This window comes from Emydura macquarii, unplaced genomic scaffold (genome assembly GCF_026122565.2).
Source record: "Emydura macquarii macquarii isolate MOO-44397 ecotype Brisbane River unplaced genomic scaffold, CSIRO-AGI_Emac_v2 contig_1790, whole genome shotgun sequence".
Taxonomy (NCBI): Eukaryota; Metazoa; Chordata; order Testudines; family Chelidae; genus Emydura; species Emydura macquarii.
Window position 1 is genome coordinate 7,836,487 of NW_027131927.1, and position 22,058 is coordinate 7,858,544.

The window sequence follows — 22,058 nt, forward strand, 5'->3', positions numbered from 1 at the left end:
TTTCAGGTATAAGACAATTCTACTTTTATTTACTACCATAGGAAATGTTACATGACCACCTTGTATAAAGTGGCCCAGGTTAAGTGGTGCTGTTCCATGGTTTGTATTTTTGTAATAATTCATTAAGTGCAGCAGGAAGTGCCAAAGCCATGAACTATCTTTCATAATATCTATTTATAGCTGATCTGTGTTACAAGTTAGTGAAACCTTTTCTTAGCTGTTTAAGAAAAACTTGGAGGATTATTGCTAAGAATACAACATTTCTGAAATAAATGGAAGTCTGGCTTTAGCATGAAGCAGGTCCTGGCACTCATAGCCCAATACCACACATGGGTTTGTAACTTAATCTCTTAAATATATTTATAATCCAGTTTTCCTTGTTGTCTGGCACTGTATCTCTGGGCAGGTTTTGTGAGCAGTCCACACTATTTTACAGAGGTGCCAAGCGGCCTAGATTATGTAACATGCACTTCTTTGAGATAAAGAACTTGATTTCTCCTGCCAAACTTTGCCATCTGTGTGGCACATCTAGGCTGCAGAATCTAAACTTCATGGTCTACACATTTGGTCTTTACCTTTGGTTGTCCCAAACACACACATCCTAACCTCTTAAGGAATTAATTGGGCTTACTTTAACTTGTAGCATGAGAACTACAGACCTTAGTGGAAGGGGTAAGGTCTTATTTCCTTGTAAGAATCAAAAGTCTGAGTATGAGAAATACTTTGTTCACAGAATATTTTGTTTTTAAAAGTGACAAATGTCACATGGATTTTCAAAACCAGATTACATGGTGGTTGGCTTGCAGAACAGTCACCTTGTAGTAATAAATTATCCAACAGGAAAGGAAATCAAATGCAAGTTTCATTGCTGTTGCTCTCCAAACTCCTCACAACTCTAACAGACTTTTATAGGCCTCAATCTCACTGCATTAAAAATCGCCTCCAAAATACTTAGATCAGTGTCTGCATAAGGTCATGAAGCCAATACATATCTTTTAAAATTCTTATTACCAATATAATGAACAAAGATTAGACAAGGACAAGTCCAGCAGGTGGAGTTTGGTCTTTCTGCGCATATGCACAAGTTTTAAGTGGAGGATGGCAGGAACAGTTCATTGAAAGACGTGATGAGACTGTAATAAGATTTTTCATCATCTGTTAAGCCTGCGTTGCCTGGCCTCACGACTACGGCCACGTGCATATCTGCTTCTTCTGCAGCATTTGCCTCTGTGAAAAGACCGGTTTAGGAAACAAGACAGCCAATGTAGTTAGTTAGGTGTTTCATGGTGGTTGGCAAGTCACTATGTGTCTCCTCCAACCCCTATGCTTCTCCTGCTTTGGAAGGTATCTTAGAATGATTGAGGGGACTGGAGTTTGAGAACCATGCTGGGTCTCCACATCGCAATGTGATTTTATAGAAATGTAGACCTGGCAGAGACCTCAAAGTCATCAAATCCAGGCCCCTGCACTGAGGCAGGACCAAGTAAATCTAGACCATCTCTGACTGGCTTGTCCAACCTGTTCCTAGAAACCTCCAGTACCGAGGATCCCACAACCTCTCTTGGAAGCCTATTCCAGGGTTTAACTATCTTTATAGTTAGAAATTTTTTCCTAATGTCCAACCTAAGCCTTCCTTGCTGCAGATTAAGCCCATTACTTTTTGTCCTACTGTCACTAGAAATGGAGAACAATTAATCATAGTCCTCTTTGTAACAGCCCTTCACACACTGGGAAGATTTATCAGGCCCTCCCTCAGTCTACTTTTTTCAAAACTAAACATGCCCAGTTTTCTAAACTTTCCTCAAAGGTCAGGCTTTCTAAAATTTTTTTTTTTTTTTGTTCTCTGGACTCTGTCCACATCTTTCCTAAAGCGTGGCACCAAAATTAGAAACACTACTCCAGCTCAGGCCTCATCAGTGCTGAGTAGGACACTTACCTCCTGTGTCTTACATGTGGTTCTCCTGTTAATACATCCCAGAACATTGCCTGTTTTACAACTGCATCTCATTGACTCATATTCAATTTGTGATTCACTAGAACCCTCCAGACCCTTTTCAGCAGTATGGCTACCTAGCCAATTATTCCCCATCATGTAGTTGTGAATTTGATTTTTTCCTTCCTAAGTGAAGTACTTTTCATTTGTCTTTATTGAATTTCAACTTGTAGATTGCAGACCAATTCTCTAACTTGTCAAGGTCCTTTTGAATTTTAATCCTGTCCCCCAGTGTACTCACAGCACTCTTCCCGCCTCCCCAGCTTGGCTTCATCTGTGTATGTTGCAAGCATGCGCCCCACTCCATTATACAAGTTATTAATTAAAAATATTGAACGGTATGGGACTCAGGACTGATCCTTAGGGGACATCACTAGATAAGTTGTCATAGTTTGACTGCAAACCATTGCTTACTACTCAGAGTAGTCTTTCAACCAATTGTGCACCCAGCTTTAGTAATTTCATCTAGACCACATTTCTCCTGTGACATTCTCATAGGAAAGCAATAGACTGTCAAAAGCCTTACTAATCTTAAAATATGTCCTGTCTACTGCTTCCCCTAAATTAGGTCGGTAATCCTATCAACGAGGGAGGTTAAGTTGGTTTGGCATGATTTGATCTTGACAAACCCAGGTTGGCTATTATATATTACCCTATTATCCTCAAGGTGCTTACAAATTAATTGTTTAATTTGTTCCTGTACTTTTCAGGTATCAAAGGTAGGCTGATTGGTCTACAATTTGCTGGGTCCTCTTTGTTCTTCTTTGTAAAGATAGATGCTATGTTTGACCTTCTCTAGTGCTCTGGGACCTCACCAATCCTCCTTGAGTTCAAGAAAATAATTAATGGTTCTGAGATTTTCAGCTAGTTCTCCCCACGGTGCATTACATCAGGCCTGCTAACTTGACTACATCCAATTTATCTACATATTCTTTAACTCATTCCCTCCCTATTTTGGTTTGTGTTCCTTCCCCCCACTTGTTAATATTAATTGTGTTGAGTATCTCTAAAGAGCTAGCAGTTACACAGCCTATTTGGTGAGATTAAATAAACTTCACTGTTATGAATGGAAGGCAAGTGCACTGGGATTCCCACTGCCTTTGTCTGTTAATAATTCAAACAGGGCTTTAAAGGAAACAGGTTCACTTTCTTCAGTGTGCCCACAATGCTGCAGAGTGGGTATTCCCACAGCCTGTTGCCTATGGCAGTTAGTTTGATTTAATCTAACAAGAATCCGGTCCTCTGAAGTGGGTGCTTGTAACAGCAGCAAAAAATACAGTAACCCTCATTCTTAGTTTTTTAGGCTGAGCATGTGAAGACACAGATGTACTACTTTGCACCCAGTTTTAGGGGCCTGTGCTAGGCTCCAGGTGACTGATAATCCCCCCCCCCAGTCAACATGAACACTTAGTTTGTGGCAAGATGGGGTGTAAATCTAACCCCAGTAAGTGTCTGTTCCACTGACTGCAGATCCTGCTGCTGTGCACCAAAAGTTCCCTAGTGTGCTTGGATCTACTCCCATTTCAAGGTGGGAACTCTTGATGTGTGGCAGCAGGGTCCACACAGACACTTTCTGGGGAGGTAAATTTACACCCCAGCTTACCACAAACTAAATGTTCGTGTAGACAAGACCTAGGTTAAATGCTTGCCCTATTTCCCTTAGTTTGACACAGTCTATATTCAGTGAGGCTGTGTGATGGGATGAAAGGTTTTTAAGGAAGAAGCAATGCAATGGATATGCTGACCCTGGTGGTGGTAACTGCTTAACGCTGTACAGTTAGAGAACACATCCCACCCTGCTGCAGGGTGGGAAACCACAGGAAAGCCAGACCTCCTACCTCGAGTGACGTCCGTCAGGAAGAGAACGTTGTTAGTTGAACACCCGATGCTTGTCGCAATTCTCCTGTAACTCTCGCTCTCTACTTTGTGACCAATTTTGGTATCAAAGTGGCCATCGAAGAGCTGAAAGATTGAAGGAGAGGTTGGCTTTTGTAGGAGGATGCTAATTCTAGAAACCAGAGAACTACAGAACCCTCATAGGTATCCTCTCTTCCTACCAATGCAGCTAAGGGAATGTAACAAAACAAGGCTCTGATCACAGGACAGCCAGAGAATACATGCCATTTTCAATTAAACAAATAGAGCGTCCAGTGCAGGGAAGCTCCATTAGCTGCTTAGTTTTCTCATTGCCTTTCCTTAAAAATAATTAAAGAAATCCATTTACAAGGTGTATTGATGTGGAGATAGGGTTTGCACAGTGCCCTAACTGTTGGTTTATAGTGAGTCTATCTAATTAAGCCACCTCTCCAGGACATCCTGGATAAATCTTTTTAAAGAGGGGGAAGAGGAAAGTGAGATTTTTGTGTTGTGTTGACATTGTCACACTGGAAGTGCTCTCGCTGATATCCGTGCACAACAGCAACTGAAAAAGCACACGTGGTCGGCTGGCAAAATTGTGGCTGAGGTTAGAGCTTAACAACTGCAGCTCAAGCCAGTCTCTCTCTCCCTCCTCCTGTCACATGCTTCTCATTTTTCTGCAAATTATTATAGCACCAAAGGATATTAATGGCTAGCACGTTGCCAGCATGACCCACTGGTCCCTCACCCCAGCTCTGAGAGGTAGATCTTATCCCATTTTGCAGGTAGAGAAGCTGTAAAGAAGGCTATAATCTTATCTACCTCTAGAATATCACCTTCTGTCGAGTATCCAAGCAGAAGCTTCTGGGCCTCCACGCTCCCTGAAGAATAGATATACACTTTCATTCCTGCTTCCCTCCACTTCCTGATGGCTGGAACCACATCCTCGAAGAATCTGCAGGGAAGGATAATTGCAGTATTAACAACTTGCAGACAACTGCATGAGACAAACCTAGTACTGCACCGTGCAAACGGCTTCATTTCTAGTCCTGTGATACAGAAATGTTTTTGGTGGTGGCTTTAAAGCTGCTCAGCCCTTCTCCCAGGGCAAGTAATATACTCTGACTGAGCAATCCATTTTGATCACTGGACAGCAAGTAGCTACAAACATCTGTTTAACAGTTGGCTGAGGCTTCTCCAGCTCATTAAATCTTAGAGAAAAGAGGATGTTCTGCACTCACTGTGTGTGTGTGTGTGTGTGTGTGTGTGTGTGTGTGTGTGTGTGTGTGTGTGTGTGTGTGTGTGTGTGTGTGTGTGTGTGTGTGTGTGTGTGTGTGTGTGTTAGTTAGTTAGTTAGTTACAGACCTCCTGCATTCTCTAGCCTGATTGTCCCGCAGAAGTTTTCATTCCCCATTCTAGTAGTAGTTAGTAGAAGCAAAGAGCTGCAAGCTTCGTTTTACAATCTGTTTCATAGTCTGATTGAAGGTGCTTTGTATGAATTATTATAAGACAATACAGAAATAATATAGGTTTTGTTAAAGGGGGTAATGAGTTTTCAGCATTGTGCGATTAGTTTTTTAGGTTGTTAAAGAAATAATGCATTTTAATAGAGGGGGGGGAAATCACTAATGATGCAGCTACCACTCAATAACTTTCTCCACTGCCTTCTCATTATAGTGTACTATAGTAGTACTGGTTAGGGTTTCAGTTGTGAATCTAGGGCCCCACGGTGCTAGATGCTGTACAAGCACAGAACAAAAGGATAGTCCCTGACCCAGAAGGCTTGCAATCTGGGTATGAGACAACAGGTGGATACAACAAACCGCCTAGGAGAGCAAGAGTTAAGACACTCTGTTGGTCAGCATAAGCAGGGTCTCAGCACACCAACTGCCCAATACCTGTTGAGGGCTGCTTTTTTTTTTTTTTTTTTTTTTTTTTTTTTTAAAATCATCACCACAGCAAAAGAGTTTGAAGGCGGATAATGAGGAGCTCCTTCCATGCAAAAGGTGACAAGGGAGAGAGCAAGAAGGTGCTTGCTGGGATAACAAAGTGGGTGAAGATGACTAGCCTTATTAGAGTAGAGTCAACATCTTGATGGTGTATGGGAGATTAAATAGATAGGGATGAGATATACTATGAAGGCCCTTACAAATGAAGACAAGTTGTTTGTTTGATGGGGGGAAGGGGGAGATCCAGGGGAAGGACGCAAAGAGCAGCATGGTCTAGTGGAAGCGACAATCAAGGAAAGTGATCTTTGCAGCAGCATTTTGAGAGGTTTTATACCTGTGCAGCGTGGGTGTAAAATGCCACCGAGTTGGAATGGCAGCATTTTACATCCACACTGCCCAGGGTAAACAACTGCCCAAGATGCAAGAGAATGAGATCAGTCCCAGGAAGGGGAGGTGGGTATTTGAAGAAAGGGGGGATTCTGAGCTGATATTTGGAATAAGTTTTAATTTTGAACATTTGTTTACAGTATGCTCAATATTCCATGGGACTTGAGGGTTTATACAAAATATTTGTTTGTTTAGAAGATATTTAAGTACAGTATCTTCAACTTTGATACCAGTTAACCAAAAAAATTACAAACAGACCAGATCTCTGGAAGGACCTTGTCCCTCTCATGCTTTTGTATGTCATGCTTAATTCCCGTGTCTCAGACTGATGTGCCAGGTGTGTTATCTGCCCATGCTGGCATTCCAGCAGCTAAAATGACAGGGAAAAGTGGCTGTGGGCAAGCTATGAGTGTCTGGTCCCCAACAGCCATCAGCTCTTTTGGATTATTATCCCTAGCCTTTATCTTGGCAGACCATCAAAAGCCAGTTTTCAGCATGATCCTGAATGAAAGTGTTTATTAGCTGACTGCACCAAAACCGTCTGATATGCTGCAAACTGCATAAACATCTGATTTTTTTTTTTTTTTTTTGATTTTTTTTTTTTAAATCCTTGTAAACCAGCCCAACATTTTTTTCAGGCTTGCACTGTCTCTTCCTGCCTTCCGGCTGCCTTTTTACTACTTTTCTTTTGTTTTAAATTTATCCCCTTTCCCTGAGATCTTTTTCCCCTCTCTCTTTTCTGGTTAAGGGACACTCAAAAAAGCTAGAGACATTAAGTGTAGCCAAAAGTCTGTACAAGACTTCAACTGAAAGACTATTCTGAATCTCTGCTGAACTTAACAAGTATTTTAGCAATCTCATTGTTGCTGAAAAAGACCAGGTATCAGTGGAGATGGAGAGCTCAACTTCCCATTTCACTCAGCAACTGTTAGATGCCTAGATGAATATCAAAGAGGAGAAGAGGAGGAATGAAAGTACCTGTCCCAAAGACAGATGGGAGTTAATCTCACTTTTTGTACTCTCCCATCTCTTCCTCAGTTCTTGTTTAGCTTTGTCTACCCACCTTGTCCCAAAATTAAATTATAACTTGGATAAATGGTTTGAAATAGGAGGGCTGTTCTCTAAACTGTGAGAATTACAAACATGTACTTTCAACCTCCTTGCTAAATGAATGAGTCTCAAAGCTTTACCAGCTGACTAAGATATGATCCAAGTGGCTCAGGCATGCTTTCCAACTTAACAAGACAGCCATGTTAATCATGTGAGCAGAACTATTTTGTCCATTTTCCTCATGATGTTTCCATGTCTCAGATTCTGTCTTTCCCATATATCCTATGAGCTAACGGTTGCCATCTTGCCTTGCTGTCCATTTAATGGCAAAGATAGAACAGAGAGCTCAATATGCAAGCACGTACCTGCTCAACATAGTGAGCATTTTACACTGGGGGAGGGGGAAAAAAACCCAAACCCACTCAAGTTTTCCCATTACTCAGTGGGATTACTGTAAACTAAACTGAATGCAAAAGATTTTACAATTTCCCCAAAGTCACTTTACAGTATTGCTCCCTCGATCCCACAATTAAAAATCAATCACAAATCATGGATTACTTTTGCAATGCACATTCAAGGCAGAAATTGAGAATGGCTGAACTGTGTTCCATGACGGTGCTTCGGCTCGAGTTGGCACAGTAATCCATGCTTATTGTTCAGCTAAGAAGTAACTATTACATTTTTATACAGCACTACATAGCTTCCAGCGCCTATGTAGACTACAGGGTCTATTATAGAGTGGGTGGGTAGGGTTCTGTGGCCTGCGATATGCAGGAGGTCAGACTAGATGATCATAGTCCGTTCTGACCTTAGAGTCTGAGTCTATTTAGCTCTACTATATGCCCAAGAAAATCTCCTTAGCAAATATAAAAGATCTATTCCAAGGAAACTTTCATGAACAGGAGTTACTTACTCTCCCTTCATGCGGCCAGTTGCATAGGCTGCCCTCCACATGTGCCCCTGCAGCTGTTTCAATGCTGTGGTCTTCCTATCCAGGGACATCTGCCAGTACACATTGTCTACTACAGCCTGGATGACCCGTTCAATTTCATCTTCTCCATTTCCAGTTTCTAAAGGAATAGGCACAACTCCATCCAAGCTGGAATCCTCTTCAGCCTTGAAATTATGAACAAAAAGGTGACCCAACATTGCTAGTGATAAGAGCTCTAATTCCTGAAACCAGCTGAACAACTGTACAAGTCCATCCCTGTTCAAGACAGCACTTGAATACAGCCTTAATTTTACACACACTAAGTCAGGGGTGGCCTGACTTCAGCAGCGTGAATTTTCCGCGGAGGGTAAGAGACCTGTGGCTCTTTGCGATATCTACATCTATTTTTTGACTCTTCGTCTCTGACTGGTTGGCCACCCCTGCACTAAGTCAATGGGGCTTACCTACCTGCTTAAAAGCTTTCCTGGATAGGGAATCTTACCAGAAGGTGCTACAGGACTCTTGTTGGTTTTTACCAGAATTGGGGTCTAAAAGCTCACACTAATTGTAAATTGCACTAGCCCACAACCATTTGTAGGAGGTATAAATTCATCTCCAAGATTAATTTAATAAAATAAGGCAATGCATTAAATATGGCATAACTGTATTTATTTAATAGACATTTCAGAGATAAAACCTCAAATTAGATTTTGAAATAGTTATTGGGTAGTGGGGAATTCATTCAGATTCTACATTTAATCACTAAAATTAAAAAACACAAACTAAAAGTTACTGTTATGTTGGCCCTGGACAAATAGATGTTAATATTCTATTGATATATTTGAGAAAGCAGTGTTGTCTGGTGGTCCTAGAGCAGGAGCCAGGAACTCCTGGGGTCTGATCCCAACTCTGTTACGGATTTCCTCTCTGAGCCTGGATATAGAGGTCTATTTTCTGACCTGAGCATCATAACCAACTGTAGGATGTAGGATTGAGCCCGATGTAGGATTGAGCCCTGTCAGAACTAAGTGCTAAGCATTCTGGTCCCAATCCAGCAAAGCACTTAAACACATGCTTAACTTTTAGCACATGAGCAATCCCATCATGGGACTACTCCTTTGTTTAAACTTAAGTATATCCTTAAGTACTTTACTGGATCAGAGCCAGCATGCCCAGCACCCTTCAGGATAAGTCCTTAAATTTATCTGCTTAGATCAGCTGCTAATTATACAGCCAGATCTCTACAAAGAGCTTTCAGAAAGAACATTCTCAGCAAGAACAGATTTACAGTATCCAGCTTCTGATTAGAGTTCTGCTGGACTTCCTGTTCTGCTCAAGTTCAGCCAAATTTCAGCGGTGGAGATTGCATTTCCACCGATGAACCGTTGTGACAGAAATCAGCTTAGGGGCTTTTGCTAACAGCCCTTGAATTTAAACACTTGGAAACTTGAGGCAGGTAGTTCTACCTAACTAGGTTTTTATACGGTACACATCATCACTGGCTCTCAAGGGGTGGTGTTAGGTCTGGGTCCTACTCTCATGTTGGCTCAACAGGTTCAGTCTGACATTTTAATGAATGGTGATAGAAAATGTTTTTTAGTTTGTGTTCCCGTTATGCCAGAAGTGGGAATTTGAGTCTGCTTATGGCTGACGTTGGTTAGCAGACATGTACTTTAGGTAAACACATCGGTAGAAGATCTGAGGGGCACGCTTTATAAGTTAAAAAATAAATAAGCTCACGCAGAAGAAAAAGCGCTCCTCAAAGTCAAGCTGTAGTTCTATTACTTCACAAATATGGTGCTATTAGCAAAACAGCCACAAATCTGTGAGTGACATGAACTCTTTGATAGGCAGTAAACCTTGGCAAGACACAATGTGATTCCAATTACTCACCTGTTTCCTCAGTAGGCCGACATCCTGCTGGCACTCCTCCTCTTCCCAGTGTGCACGCAGATACTCTTTAACATTATCTTTGATGTAAGGAAATAATGTATCCTGGTAATACAACACAAAACAAGAACACACACGACTCATTTAAACTTGTGCATGCACTCTGTTTCCCTTAAAGGGATACTGCAAGTATGATTTTAAAAAATTAGTTTGTGTATCCTAGGCATTGATTGAGTTAAATCTCTAGGAAATGGACACAAATGCTCCATAACAATTAACAATGGCCCAAACAAAAAACCTCACCAATTGTGATGGCAAGGATTAACTGAACAAAACCACAAAGATCAGATATAAGTACTTAGACAGTCATTGAAAAGCGAGTGGAAAGCATTATATACATGGATATTCTTGTACTATTAACAATGAAGACTTTTAAAAGGAAGTTTTTGATAGAGCTGCTTTCTAATAGTATGTCCTAAAAGTTTAAAAAAAATTAAAAAGCAGAATATATTTTCTGATCTCTTGTTGATGTTTAAAAGGGTCTTTTCATCATGGGGAAGCTGGCTGGCTGACTGTACAAGGGAATAGAGAACCAAACTGTTCTGTCAAATGCACAAAGGAAGTGAACTGAAAAGATGTATAATTTTTTTCTCTTGTAGTGATCTCAGGTGTTACTTGTAACACTAGTACTAGGGGGTACAAAGCTTTCTGGAAAAATGTGGGGTTTTTTTTTTGTTTTTTTTTTTAAATTGATGATGCCCCTTTAAGCAAGCTAATGAATACAGATTTATGAAACACATGCTTATGTATCTGCAATCATTTAATATTAGCGGAGGTACCAGTTATTGTTAGTATAGGTATACTTTGGCTGAGTTATTCTGAAAATGAAAAGAGGTGTCATATCTGACATCTTGGTGCAAGTCCAGAGAAGATTCTTTCAAATAACACAGGACAATCTTGAACTCCTGTGCTCAGGATTTCAAGGCTGACTGCTCATATGCTCAGAATTGACAAGTTAACAATTTTTTATTTTTAAAGACGGCCCTTGTTCCTAGATCATTCTAGAAATGAAATTTGATTAGTCATTTGAGCTAGAGAATTCTACATGTTTTTAAATGGTCTTAAGAAAGTCCTACATCACTATATATTTAGGCTTTCAGTTGAGTCCTGCTGGACAGTATTTTTAAGTGAAATAAAGCAAGCATAGAAAAAATGTTAGAGGAGAACTGCAGTCATGATATGGGATCTTAAGGGTGACCAGAAACAAGTCACCCTGATAACTAATCATGTGTATTACAGTAGCACCAACAGACCCCAATCAGGACTATGGGGAGGAGGAGAGAACGCCTTTGGAAAGCCACTGACAGCCAAGGGCTACAGAATGGAGCTGGGAAATTTATCCCCATTTAAGTGAATTCACCTTCCTGGTACAAACATTAACTTTTAAAGAATAGATGTAGCTGACTGCCACCCTTCCCAAACCATTCTACCACCCTGCACATCAAACAATTGACTTATTTGTATTGCTGTAGCACCTAGAACTCATCCCCATTGTGCTAGGCCCTGCATAAACATACAACAAAAACCGTGCCTGCCCCAACAAAGACATTGCATATTTAGATTGTAAACTAACAGTTGGATAGCTTACTTTGTGCTGGTGAAAGTGACATCTTATGTGATGGTTGTGTCAAGCAAAACACCTGCAGCCATGAGGCACCCGGGTACCATGCTGGATTAAAGAATTTTAGGACTCTGCACTGTGGCAATTGGGTCCCTCCCACACCTTCTCTGCCCCCACAAGAGTGGGGGGTTGCGGCCTGCCCCTGGGTATGGAGGGTAAGCCCACCCTTCACTGGTTCTTATCCTGTGGTGCTAGCCCAGCTCCCTGCTCCCGCTTGTTGGCTCTCACCACAGCCCATGGGGGAACCCTTTGTCCTGAGCCATCCCTTCCAGGGTGGGGTGGGGAGTGTTTGGCTTCCTCCCCTTCACTAAGTGGTATGGGGCCCTGTATAACTTCACTGAGTGCACGCTGATCAATCTGGGCCTGCTTGGGTAGATATCCATACTTGACTTCAACTCAAAGGCTGAATTTAGAGTCATATGCCTGAAATTCTGTGTGCACTAAGAACATTTCATTTGTCTCTGCTGAAGAAACAAATTCATGAGGCTGGTGTGGCTTAAGGAAAGAAATAGATGTCAGACTAAAGAGCTAGTCGGACTTTACTGCCCTATTAACAATTGTAGGGGAAGAATAATGGACTATAAAATCCTCACTAAGGTAAGGATGGGGCACTAATTCTTCTTTCCTATGGCTGGTGTAGAGCAGCAACTACAATTTTACCTGCAGTTGACCAAGCAAGATGGCTCCATCAGGATTGGCAGAACTTACTGCAGTGATGCCTCCTCCTGATTTATAAATTGATAGGTTTGATGATCTGTTGTGGGGAGTCACACTCGCACACCGAGGAGTTCTTGATTTTCCATTTGTGCATTGAATGTCTGCATGTGCCATGGTTGGCTCATGTTCGGTTCAGATTTGACCAAGATGTTTGTGGACAGTCGAACCCAGGAGCCTTCTGCGTGGGATCGGGCACAAGGTGCTTATTTTTTAAGTCTCATTTAGCTCAGTCTGCTTTCCAAGCCTCCTTCTGATTGCATGAAGCTAAACAAATATTCCCAGAAAGGTTTGTGGGACTTAAGGAGCTGGGAGGAGGGCAGGAGGCATTGTCAAAGTCTTGGGGCACTAATGAATCCACAGGGAAAGTGGGATGCCTAGGGACTAATAAGTGAGTAACACGCCGCTTCCCCCTTCACCCAAATCCCATCCGACATATTAATTCCCCATTTAACCCATCCCTGTGGCTTCCAAATTCTTCCCATATTTTATTTTGCTCCCAATGCAGTACTACACTCCAAAACTGACACTCACTTTCAGAACAAGTCATCTGCAACCTACCTATATAATAATCACTTGCATTGGTCTTGGAAGGCTAAATGGGACTCCCTTTGGCTCCCAACTGGGTTACAAAACTCTTCAAGCCTTACCTCCCTTTTGGAGTAGGACCCTGGGGCCAGCACAGAGGTGGTTGGGACCTGAATTGCTTCTAGGTGGGGAGTGAGCACTACAGAGAATGCAGGCAAGGCCAAAAGAGCAAGGGAAGGCTTATTACTACAAAGGGACAACCTGTGTTTCCATATAGCCTGCCAAGACTCTATGGCATCTCCAGAGAACAAGCACTGTCCTGACAAACCAGGACATCTGGGCAGTTGGCACAAGGATGAGGAGGAGAGAAACACATTGGACATAACATTGCATAGTTAGCGCTTGCAACCGTATTTCTGTGTTAGTGTTCATTTAATGAGCAGAACAGTCAAATACATTAGAAAAGCACACAAGTTGTTGATACGATGATTAGCAGTGAAGTAGTTAACAGTGACATGCAGAAAAAAATATTTAAAATTAGGTTTTGCCCCCTTTTTTCCTTCTTCATGATGAGGGCTTGAAAGGGTGTTTTTCTGTTTGTTTTTAATCTTGGAAAAGTCAGGCATGTCAAGAGAATTCTTTCTTTGCTGGCTGGCTGGTGAGTCTTGCCCACATACTCTGGCAATCAGCTAAACCCTATCTGCCCTGGAGGAAAATTCCTTCCTGACCCCAAATATGGCAAAGGCTCTGAGGTTTTTCACCTTCCTCTGTAGCATGGGGCACGACTCACTTGCTGGTGGATTCTCTGTACCTTTAAAGTCTTTAAGCCATGATTTGAGGACTTCTCTAACCTACGACTGAGTTATTGGTTTATTACAAGAGTGGGTGGGTGAGGTTCTGTGGCCTGCATTGTGCAGGTCAGACTACATGATCATATTGGTCCCTTCTGACCGTAGAGTCTATAAGTCTAGTCTGGTCTGCCCTGGCTTTGTTGGTCCACCTTTAGGGTGATGACATGGGGAGAGATGAGTATGCCAGGGATTTTTATGGTGAATGGGGAGGGTGTTGTATCTTTAAAAATCACCGTTTGTCTAAAGTGCTCTGTAGTCATTAGAATTAAAAAGGCATTGAATAGTTTTAAACAGCATGCATGACTAAAAACAACGTCGCATTTCCTTTGCTCAGCTTTCAGTCTTGAGTTATGTCAGTAATTCTCCGGTCATTATCAAGAGTCTTTTGTGGTTGTCAAGAAATGAACATTTTAAATAATTTTTAAGTAAACTTTTCAGGCCTTTATATATCAAGAGGACCCAAGGCCAACATTTTTTCCTCCTTTGCATGTTCTCTTGAATTATCACTGGGCTTCAGAGTGGACTTCACTTCTTGGTGCAGCTGTTTCAGTCACACAGGTTCTAGATGATGTTGAATTGGATTATATTCTGAAGATACTCTTTAGATCCAGGTAAATAAGAAGTTTTTCAAGTTTAATTAAGAACAAAACAAAAGCCCTACCAATAACTTAATAAACATGCTTGTGTGATTGTTTTATCTGCTAATGTTACAAGATTAGTACAACTAAAAAGATTAAAGATAAAACTTCAGTTTGATTACTCTAAGCACTTTGTAAGGGACAGAATTTTTGTCTTGTCAATTTCTCCTGTTGCCTGTTTTCCTATACAGCAAGGAGGAGAAAAAAAAATATTCTACTAGGAGTGATAGCTCATATCCATTCCAATCCATATCCAATTCCAGTGCACGCCACTGTGCACTGGTTCCTGGAACTTTTTCCCCCTTAGCAAGCCCTGTAGGGTCGGCTTAGGCGCCCCCTGGAGTGCCGCGCTCATGCTGCGGTATATGAGGCACCGCCGACCCTGCGGGCCCTCAGTTCCTTCTTTCCGCCTGTGACGGTTACTGGAACGTCTTGCCTCTTGCCTTCGCAAGTAGCATTCCCTGTTTTGAACTGTTTCTCATTATTTGTACTTGATTAATTAGAGTTAAGTAGTTAAGTATAGTTGTTAGTTGTTAAGTATAGTTAGTTAGCATTAAATAAGAAACCCTTAGGGACTTAGGGTTGGGCCATGCCTGGCTCAACTGGTTTTAAGTCCTGTGCCGCTTGTGGCAAGTCCTTCCCGGTGAGTGACCCTCATGACCACTCTCCCTGCTGTTCGGGATAGCAGCACAGGAAGGACGTGCAGGATCTGCAAAGCCTTCAAGCCGCGGACCCAGAAAGAACAGGACGCGCGCTTGAAGGCTATCCTGATGGAGTTGGCGCTCTGCCCGGACTCTGAACTGGCGCATTCCCCCATGGCACCGAGCGTCTCCTCGGGGCGGAGCGCTCCACCGGCACCAGAGTCGACCCATCACCAGTCACTGGTGCCGAAGAAGCGCCAGGGCACTGAGCGCCAGGACTCCCCTGCACCGCCCGGGGGGAAGTCAGGAGATGCACCAGCCACAGGCCGTTGAGTTTACTCCGGCACCTGCATCTCCACGCAGTGAGCCTCCCCCGACTCCTGGGGGTGGGGGAGCGCCCCTGCAAGGGCTGTTGACACCGGAGGCGTTCCACGCGGCACACGCCCTCATGGCCATGCCCACGCCTCCGTTCCCCCCTCGGCCGAGGATGCAGGGACCGGCGTCTCGGGGTAAACCCACTCTGGGTGCCTCCGGTGGGTGGTCGAGACCACAGTCCAAGTCTCCCCCCAGATGGTCAGAGAGGGTAGAGCATGTCAGCTCCCCTCGCAGCTCTGACTCCGGGTCATCGAGCTCCTCTGCATCGCGGCACCGAGGATGGTCCAGGGCACAGGAGGTTTCATACTCGAGGCGATGCCGCTACAGTTCCGCCTCGTGTGAGGTGCGCAGCTCCCACACCCTGGCACCGAGTCCCTCGTCACCACGGCACCGGTCTCGATCCCCAGACTGCAGTCTGGCATGGATCCCGGTGCCAGAAGAATCAGTACCAACATCGGTACCAAGGAGACATGCACGGCACCGGTCTCAATTCCCGGACCATAGTGCGCAAGTGGGGAGTTCCCCAACTGGACCTGTTCGCATCAACCTGGAACAGGAAGTGCCCAAGGTTCTGCTCGCTCTGGGGTCGCAAGCCGGGCTCCATCTCTGACACGTTCCTTTTAGACTGGACGGGGACCCTGATGTATGCGTTTCCCCCCATTCCGCTGCTGCCCAAAGTCCTCTTGAAGATCAAGAGGGACAAAGCAGACGTCATATTGATTGCCCCAGCCTGGCCGAGACAGCCCTGGTTCAGCATGTTGCTGGACCTGTCCATCGCCCCGCCAGTGCTGCTCCTGAGGCTATTTAATCACCTATATTGGAATGGACATGAGCAATCACTTGAAGTAGAAAACAGGGTTACTTACCAGTAACTGTTGTTCTTCGAGATGTGTTGCTTATATCCATTCCACACCCACCCTCTGTTTCCCGCTGTTGGAGTCAGCAGAAAGAAGGGACTGAGGGCCCGCAGGGTTGGCGATGCCTCATATACCATGGCATGAGCATGGCACTCCAGGGGGCACCTAAGCAGACCCTACGGGGCTTGCTAAGGGGAAAAAGTTCCGGGAACTGGTGCACAGTGGCATGCACTCACTTATATTGGAATAGAGATGAGCAACACATCTCGAAGAACAACAGTTACTGGTAAGTAACCCTGTTTTATAAACCACAAAAATTTGCACGGGAATACAGTGAGGGGTAATATTTGCAGCTACTTATCTCATTTTTAGAAAGTGACTACATTTCAAGTTTAAGTCTGCTTAAATTCAGCAGAGAAAACAGAATAAAATATCCATTGTGACAGATGTCAGGAATGTAGCTGACTTGATGTATGTATGCATCCAGCAAGACAACATCTGGATTAAGCAAAATCTCAACTACCATTTTTTAAAAAAATTTCTAGCCCTTATGATTGCAAAGAAAACCTTCCAAATATAAAACAGAAATTGACCACTGCAGTATTGTCTTCTGATTCTGCAGCCAGCCTGAAAGAAAGATAGATGTGATCTCCCATACCTCATCCATCTCACTGGGGTGTTACCACACAACCAATGACAACCTAGGAATGTTAGCATTATTTCACTGCTAATCATTTTAGAGGCTGGGGGGAAGCTCAAAGACTGGGAGGGGAGAGAAACAAAAGTCAAAACTAGCAATGATCCTAAAAGTGAGAATATCTTCCCATTGAATGGCTGATGCTGAATGGGACAACAAAAGTACAAACAAAATACGAGGTTTAGTTATTACATAAATAGCTAATTCTGCCCTTGATCTTTATGCAAACCTCCCATAACATCAATGAAAGTTGTGCTGTAGCTGGAGGATAGTGCATAATCCCAAATTCATACCATGCCCCATGAATCATACTTTAAAATTGAAGTCAGCCCTCTGCAAAAGAGTATGATAACCCTGCCCTAAGATGTGCAAATATCCTAAATCCCTGGAGCATGCTAGGGCTAGGCTCCTTGCTAATGGGATCCTAATATGAGAAATTAGAAAACTCTGTAGATTAATAGAGTTCAGTGAATTAAGTGATGGAAATGGAACCAGATTAATTAGATCAGCTGCTGAAAATACAGCATAAATGTAATCTATATTCTCTAAGGAGATTGCAAGTAAATCATTGGGAAGTCTGTGATGGGACATATCTAAGGAGTAAGCCATTTATATTGTAGAATAAATCCTCTTTGGAGAATCCAATTGAGACTAGAAAAAATCTTCTGGCAAACATCTATAGAGACCATTTATGAATTACTCAGTTTAATGGAAGGGAATGGAATTGAGTGAGTAGTGGCAACCATTCTTAAGGTTGCAAAGAGATGCAATTTAGAAGCTTCTTTGAGGAACTTGAATAGATGCCATATTGCAATAATTAACATAATAAAGCCATTAAAGAAAGCTTTATTAGAACCAAAGTGCATGTCATGTGGCAGATTTATTGTATTTTTAAAATCCAAGCAATAGCTCAGAAAATAAACCATTTCAAAGTAGTACTCGCAAATTTTGATTATCTGAGGCCAAAGATACATTTGGAAAATTGGAGAACTAGAAGCATGAGTGGCAGGAAGAAGAAGAGAGGAGTTTACACTTCTTGAGAGTGATCCCACTAGCTTTTTGAAAGCTGAGGCCCCTGTAGGACAAAGAAGTAATTCAGGCCCTCCAGGTGTAGACAGACACCTACGCATCTTAATTTATACATCATCAGCTCGCTATGCCATCCCTTTCCACACTTTAGGAGAAGCTGGTGTGCGTCTTCCTAATATACTTCTGCATTCTTACATTGCCAGGCTGGCATCTGAACTGAATGGGCAGGTCACACCTCAGCTGTTGCTTCAGGCTCTCTACAAATTCACATGGACATCCCTGCCTCAATGACATTCACTTCCCATTTTGAAGGTATTCTTAGCAACCCATTGCATCTGAAGGTTGGTTTTTGTTTTAAATGAAAGCTGAGACTGGAGAACTACTTGATGGTCAACCACAGGGGTAGTGGATGATCTTTTGCACCTTCTTGTGAGGGTGGGCATGGCCCACTGCTCTATGCAATTCAAACCCTCTCCTACAACACACACAGGAAAAAACAAACCAACCACCTCACATCAACATGCCCAAATACACTTTAAAATATTTCTCTTGGAACGTTCTTGCCCCACTATATAGAAAACAATGTGGTTAAAATTAGCTGTTGAAAACTAAGCTATCCCAGGAAAACCATCCTTCTGTAGATGCACTTATGCCAGCAAAAAGGCCTTTTGCCAGTGTAACTGCATTTCCAGGAGGAGGGTTTTGACAGCATAGTTATGTTGTAAGAAACTCCTGCACCCTGAACCTAGCTATGTCAGCAAAATTAGTAAGCAGAGTCCAGGCCTAATAAAGACGAGGCTACTACCTACACTTCCCACAAGCAAGATTTAGGCCTTGTGTACATGACAAAGATAAGATGACCTATGTTATGTCAAATTACACCCACCCCACTAATGACTGTGGGGGCTGATGTCCGCACTGCCCTCCTGGACTCAGGGATGTGCATCCTCTCCAGCCGCTTCCACCAACCTCAGAGGGAGCAGTAGGGGGACCTGAGAGCCCGGTCTCTCAGAACCGTTGGCAGTTCTCTGCCAGGAACCCAGCTACCCCACAACAGGCTCCAGGCTGGCTCCCCTCACCCCCCCAACTCCCCGTTCCCTGCCTGGAGCAGCTGCCTGGGGCCTTTTGCCCCCAGGGAGCAGAGTCCATCTGCTCAGCTCCGCAGGGGAGCAGGGGGCAGCTGGGCTCTAGCTGTCCCCTTTGCCTGTCAATTTGGAGCCATGAAATTGACCAGAATGATAGCCAATATAAGGACGGTATCTATACTGACAGTGTGTCACCCTAACTACATGGACATAAGCCCTACATCTCTCACTGAAGTGGTTTTATTATGTCAGCATAGTAGGGGAGTCACATCGATGGGAGGAGCATTTCAGTGTGTCGAGGCCTCCACTGTTTTGTCAACAAAAGCTGACTTTTGTCAACAAAACTCTGTAGTGTAGAGCAGCCCTTAGAAAGTTAGTTTCCTTTTTAAAGGCCCAAAGTTTTGACTGTACATTATTCATCTACCAAAATCATAAATTACAGAGAAGAAAAACATTATGTTGGATAACAACAAAAATACCAGCATATAAACCTACATTATCTTAGAAAAATGACCACCATGAAAGCGAGGAGGTGAAAGGTGATGGTGGGGTAATCAGTCAGAAAACTGGTGAAACTTATTTGTTTTCTCAAACAATTTAGTATTTTATGATTGGTAATAAAGGGCCAGTTTCACAAACAGCAGACACAAGCACCTCCAGAACAAAAACAGGAACCATTCAATATTTTGATTGGTGAAATCAGTGTACAGGTATATTTAAAACCCCTCTAACGATCCACGGTTGCCCTTCCTTTGCTGAATAAGGAGGTGGATTTTTAACTTGTCTGAAGTCACTAGGCATTTACAATGGTATAGGTTTCATTTAGCTGCTTTGGGACAGTAATGAAAAACAAAATGGTGTTGTTTAGCTTTCATGTCATTCATAAGGTCTTGATTTGCTGGCAAGTTAAGCTCTAACATTGGAATTTTGATCCCTGTGTTGTCAATGCATGCCAGCAGCAGTCAAAATAACAAGGAAAATATCTGTTTGTATATTCAGTAGGGTTATTTTCATTTTTAATTCATTGATGTGGTAGACGTCTTCTGCGTACTAGCCTGATAGAGTCTGACAGCGCAGCGTGCATCGTAACCTTGAAATAGAACTGTGATCCAAAGTGACAACATTCTTCAAGTGACCCATGGTTAATGCTACCTCCAAGAATTTATATTAAAAACTGTCAGATAAACTGAAGTACATGGTCACAAGTTGTGTAGGAATTCCAGGCTATTCACCCAAAACCATTTTCAAGTCCGTTTTTGTTCTGTGCCTTAAACGACTGGCTTAGCAACCACGAGGAGGCCTCAGGCACTTACAAGTGACCTAGTTTTTTGAATACCTGATGTGGCAGGCGTGCACCACAATAAAAGTGATCTCCTCGCATCTGACAGATTGCATTGGGGGCGGCGTTCAGAAGGGTGCCGCATAGTTTGAGTCTTAAAAGGCTATGAAGATACTCTTACTAAACTGTAGAGGCTGTGGGAGAGGCCGGGGCTGGACTGGAGTGAGGGGTGTCTCCACAGGTTTCTATATTGAAATAGGATGAAGCGGCAGGGACAGCATCGTTCCTGTGAAACCAGCAGGGGAGTTGCCAAATAACCGTCCACTCCAGACCGCCCCGCCCGGCCCGGCCCGACCCTCGCCCGCTCTAGTCACCTCACCGAGCTGAGGCGAAGCGAGGCGGGACTGGGGCCCAGCGCGGTTTCCCAGCTGGGGGAAGCCGCCGCCCGCCCGCCCAGCGTCACCCTCCTAACCAGATTTAACACAAACCGCAGCCTCGCAATGAAACCCGCCAGTCTCCCGCCCACCAGCGCTACCGAGGAAAAACCCGCATGGCCGCGGGCGTTGGGACAGCTCTCTCCCGTGGGCCTCGGTGCCGACCTCAGCCCCGGCTCCTCAGCAGGTAGCGGCGCTCAGGGGGGGTGCGCTGCCCGGAGCGGCTGTTGGAAGGAACCCACGGCCTGGGCCCGGTCAGCCTTGCTCCCGCCACACCCAGCCGCGGGGGGCACCGGGCTACTGCAGGGCGGGCCTGGTCCTGCTGCAGCGCCCCTGCCTGCCGCGGCTATGCACCCCCCACGTCCGGCCTGGCCGCGAGCGCTCACCTGGACAAAGGTGATGGGCGTGGTGGTGCCTTCGATATCCAGCAGGATCACAGCGACTTCGGCAGGCACCGAGACCACCACCATTGCCGGGCGCCGTCGCTGCTGCAGTACCAGTGGCAGCCCTGCGCCACCCAGCCCAGCCCGGAATGGAATCGAATCTGGAGGAGCTGAGTTTAGCGCAGCGCACCCACGTGGCTGGATTAAGGGAGTTCAGCTCAGCAGCTGCTGAGCGAATCGAGTCACTGGCTGCCCTGTGATTGGCGGGTGAGAAAAGAAGGGCGGGGCTTAGGCGTCATAATGCGCCTGCCCGGCTGGACCAGGCTGGACGCGTGCGTGGTGGCACTACTGGGCAGCTCGGGACAAAGGAGTTGCTATAAGCCTGCAATGGTGCAACGCTCCCGGGCCGGCGGTTGGGTTGCTTGCAGGATGCAGTCGCAGCCTAACAGCGCATGCCCAAGAGGCAAGCAAGGCGCGACCACAGTGCGCTGTACAAAAAGCGGGTTGGAAAATATCAGGCCATAGATTGAAGAAAGGGGCAGTAATATGTACGGTGCATGGTCCATAGAATGCAAATTGCATGGAACATGCCATAGGGCGCATGGTGCAGCGTATGCAGCATGCAAGGTGAGTTGCATTAAATGCATGATACCGTAGGAGTAAGCTAGTGTACGTAGTGCAAGCAAAGCTGCCTCATGTAGTCATGCCAGTCTCGGTCCTTACCCGCTTGCTGTATGTACAAGTAAGCATAATTAAAGAAGCCTATCCCGTCAACCTAAGGGCCAAGGGTCGGCATTTGCTAATTGTGC

At 44.2% G+C, this 22,058-nt stretch overlaps 1 protein-coding gene across 1 annotated transcript; it reads right to left on the bottom strand.

The window, feature by feature from the left end:
- Positions 1-21,418, bottom strand: ENOPH1 (enolase-phosphatase 1). The gene is made up of 6 exons (XM_067556869.1): positions 21,253-21,418; positions 10,061-10,162; positions 8,150-8,352; positions 4,673-4,805; positions 3,832-3,955; positions 1-1,227 (listed from the first exon to the last, which is right to left on the bottom strand). The coding sequence occupies exons 1-6, from the start codon at positions 21,334-21,336 to the stop codon at positions 1,088-1,090; spliced, it is 786 nt and encodes a 261-aa protein (XP_067412970.1). The 5' UTR covers positions 21,337-21,418; the 3' UTR covers positions 1-1,087.
- Between the last annotated feature and the right edge of the window lie 640 nt (positions 21,419-22,058).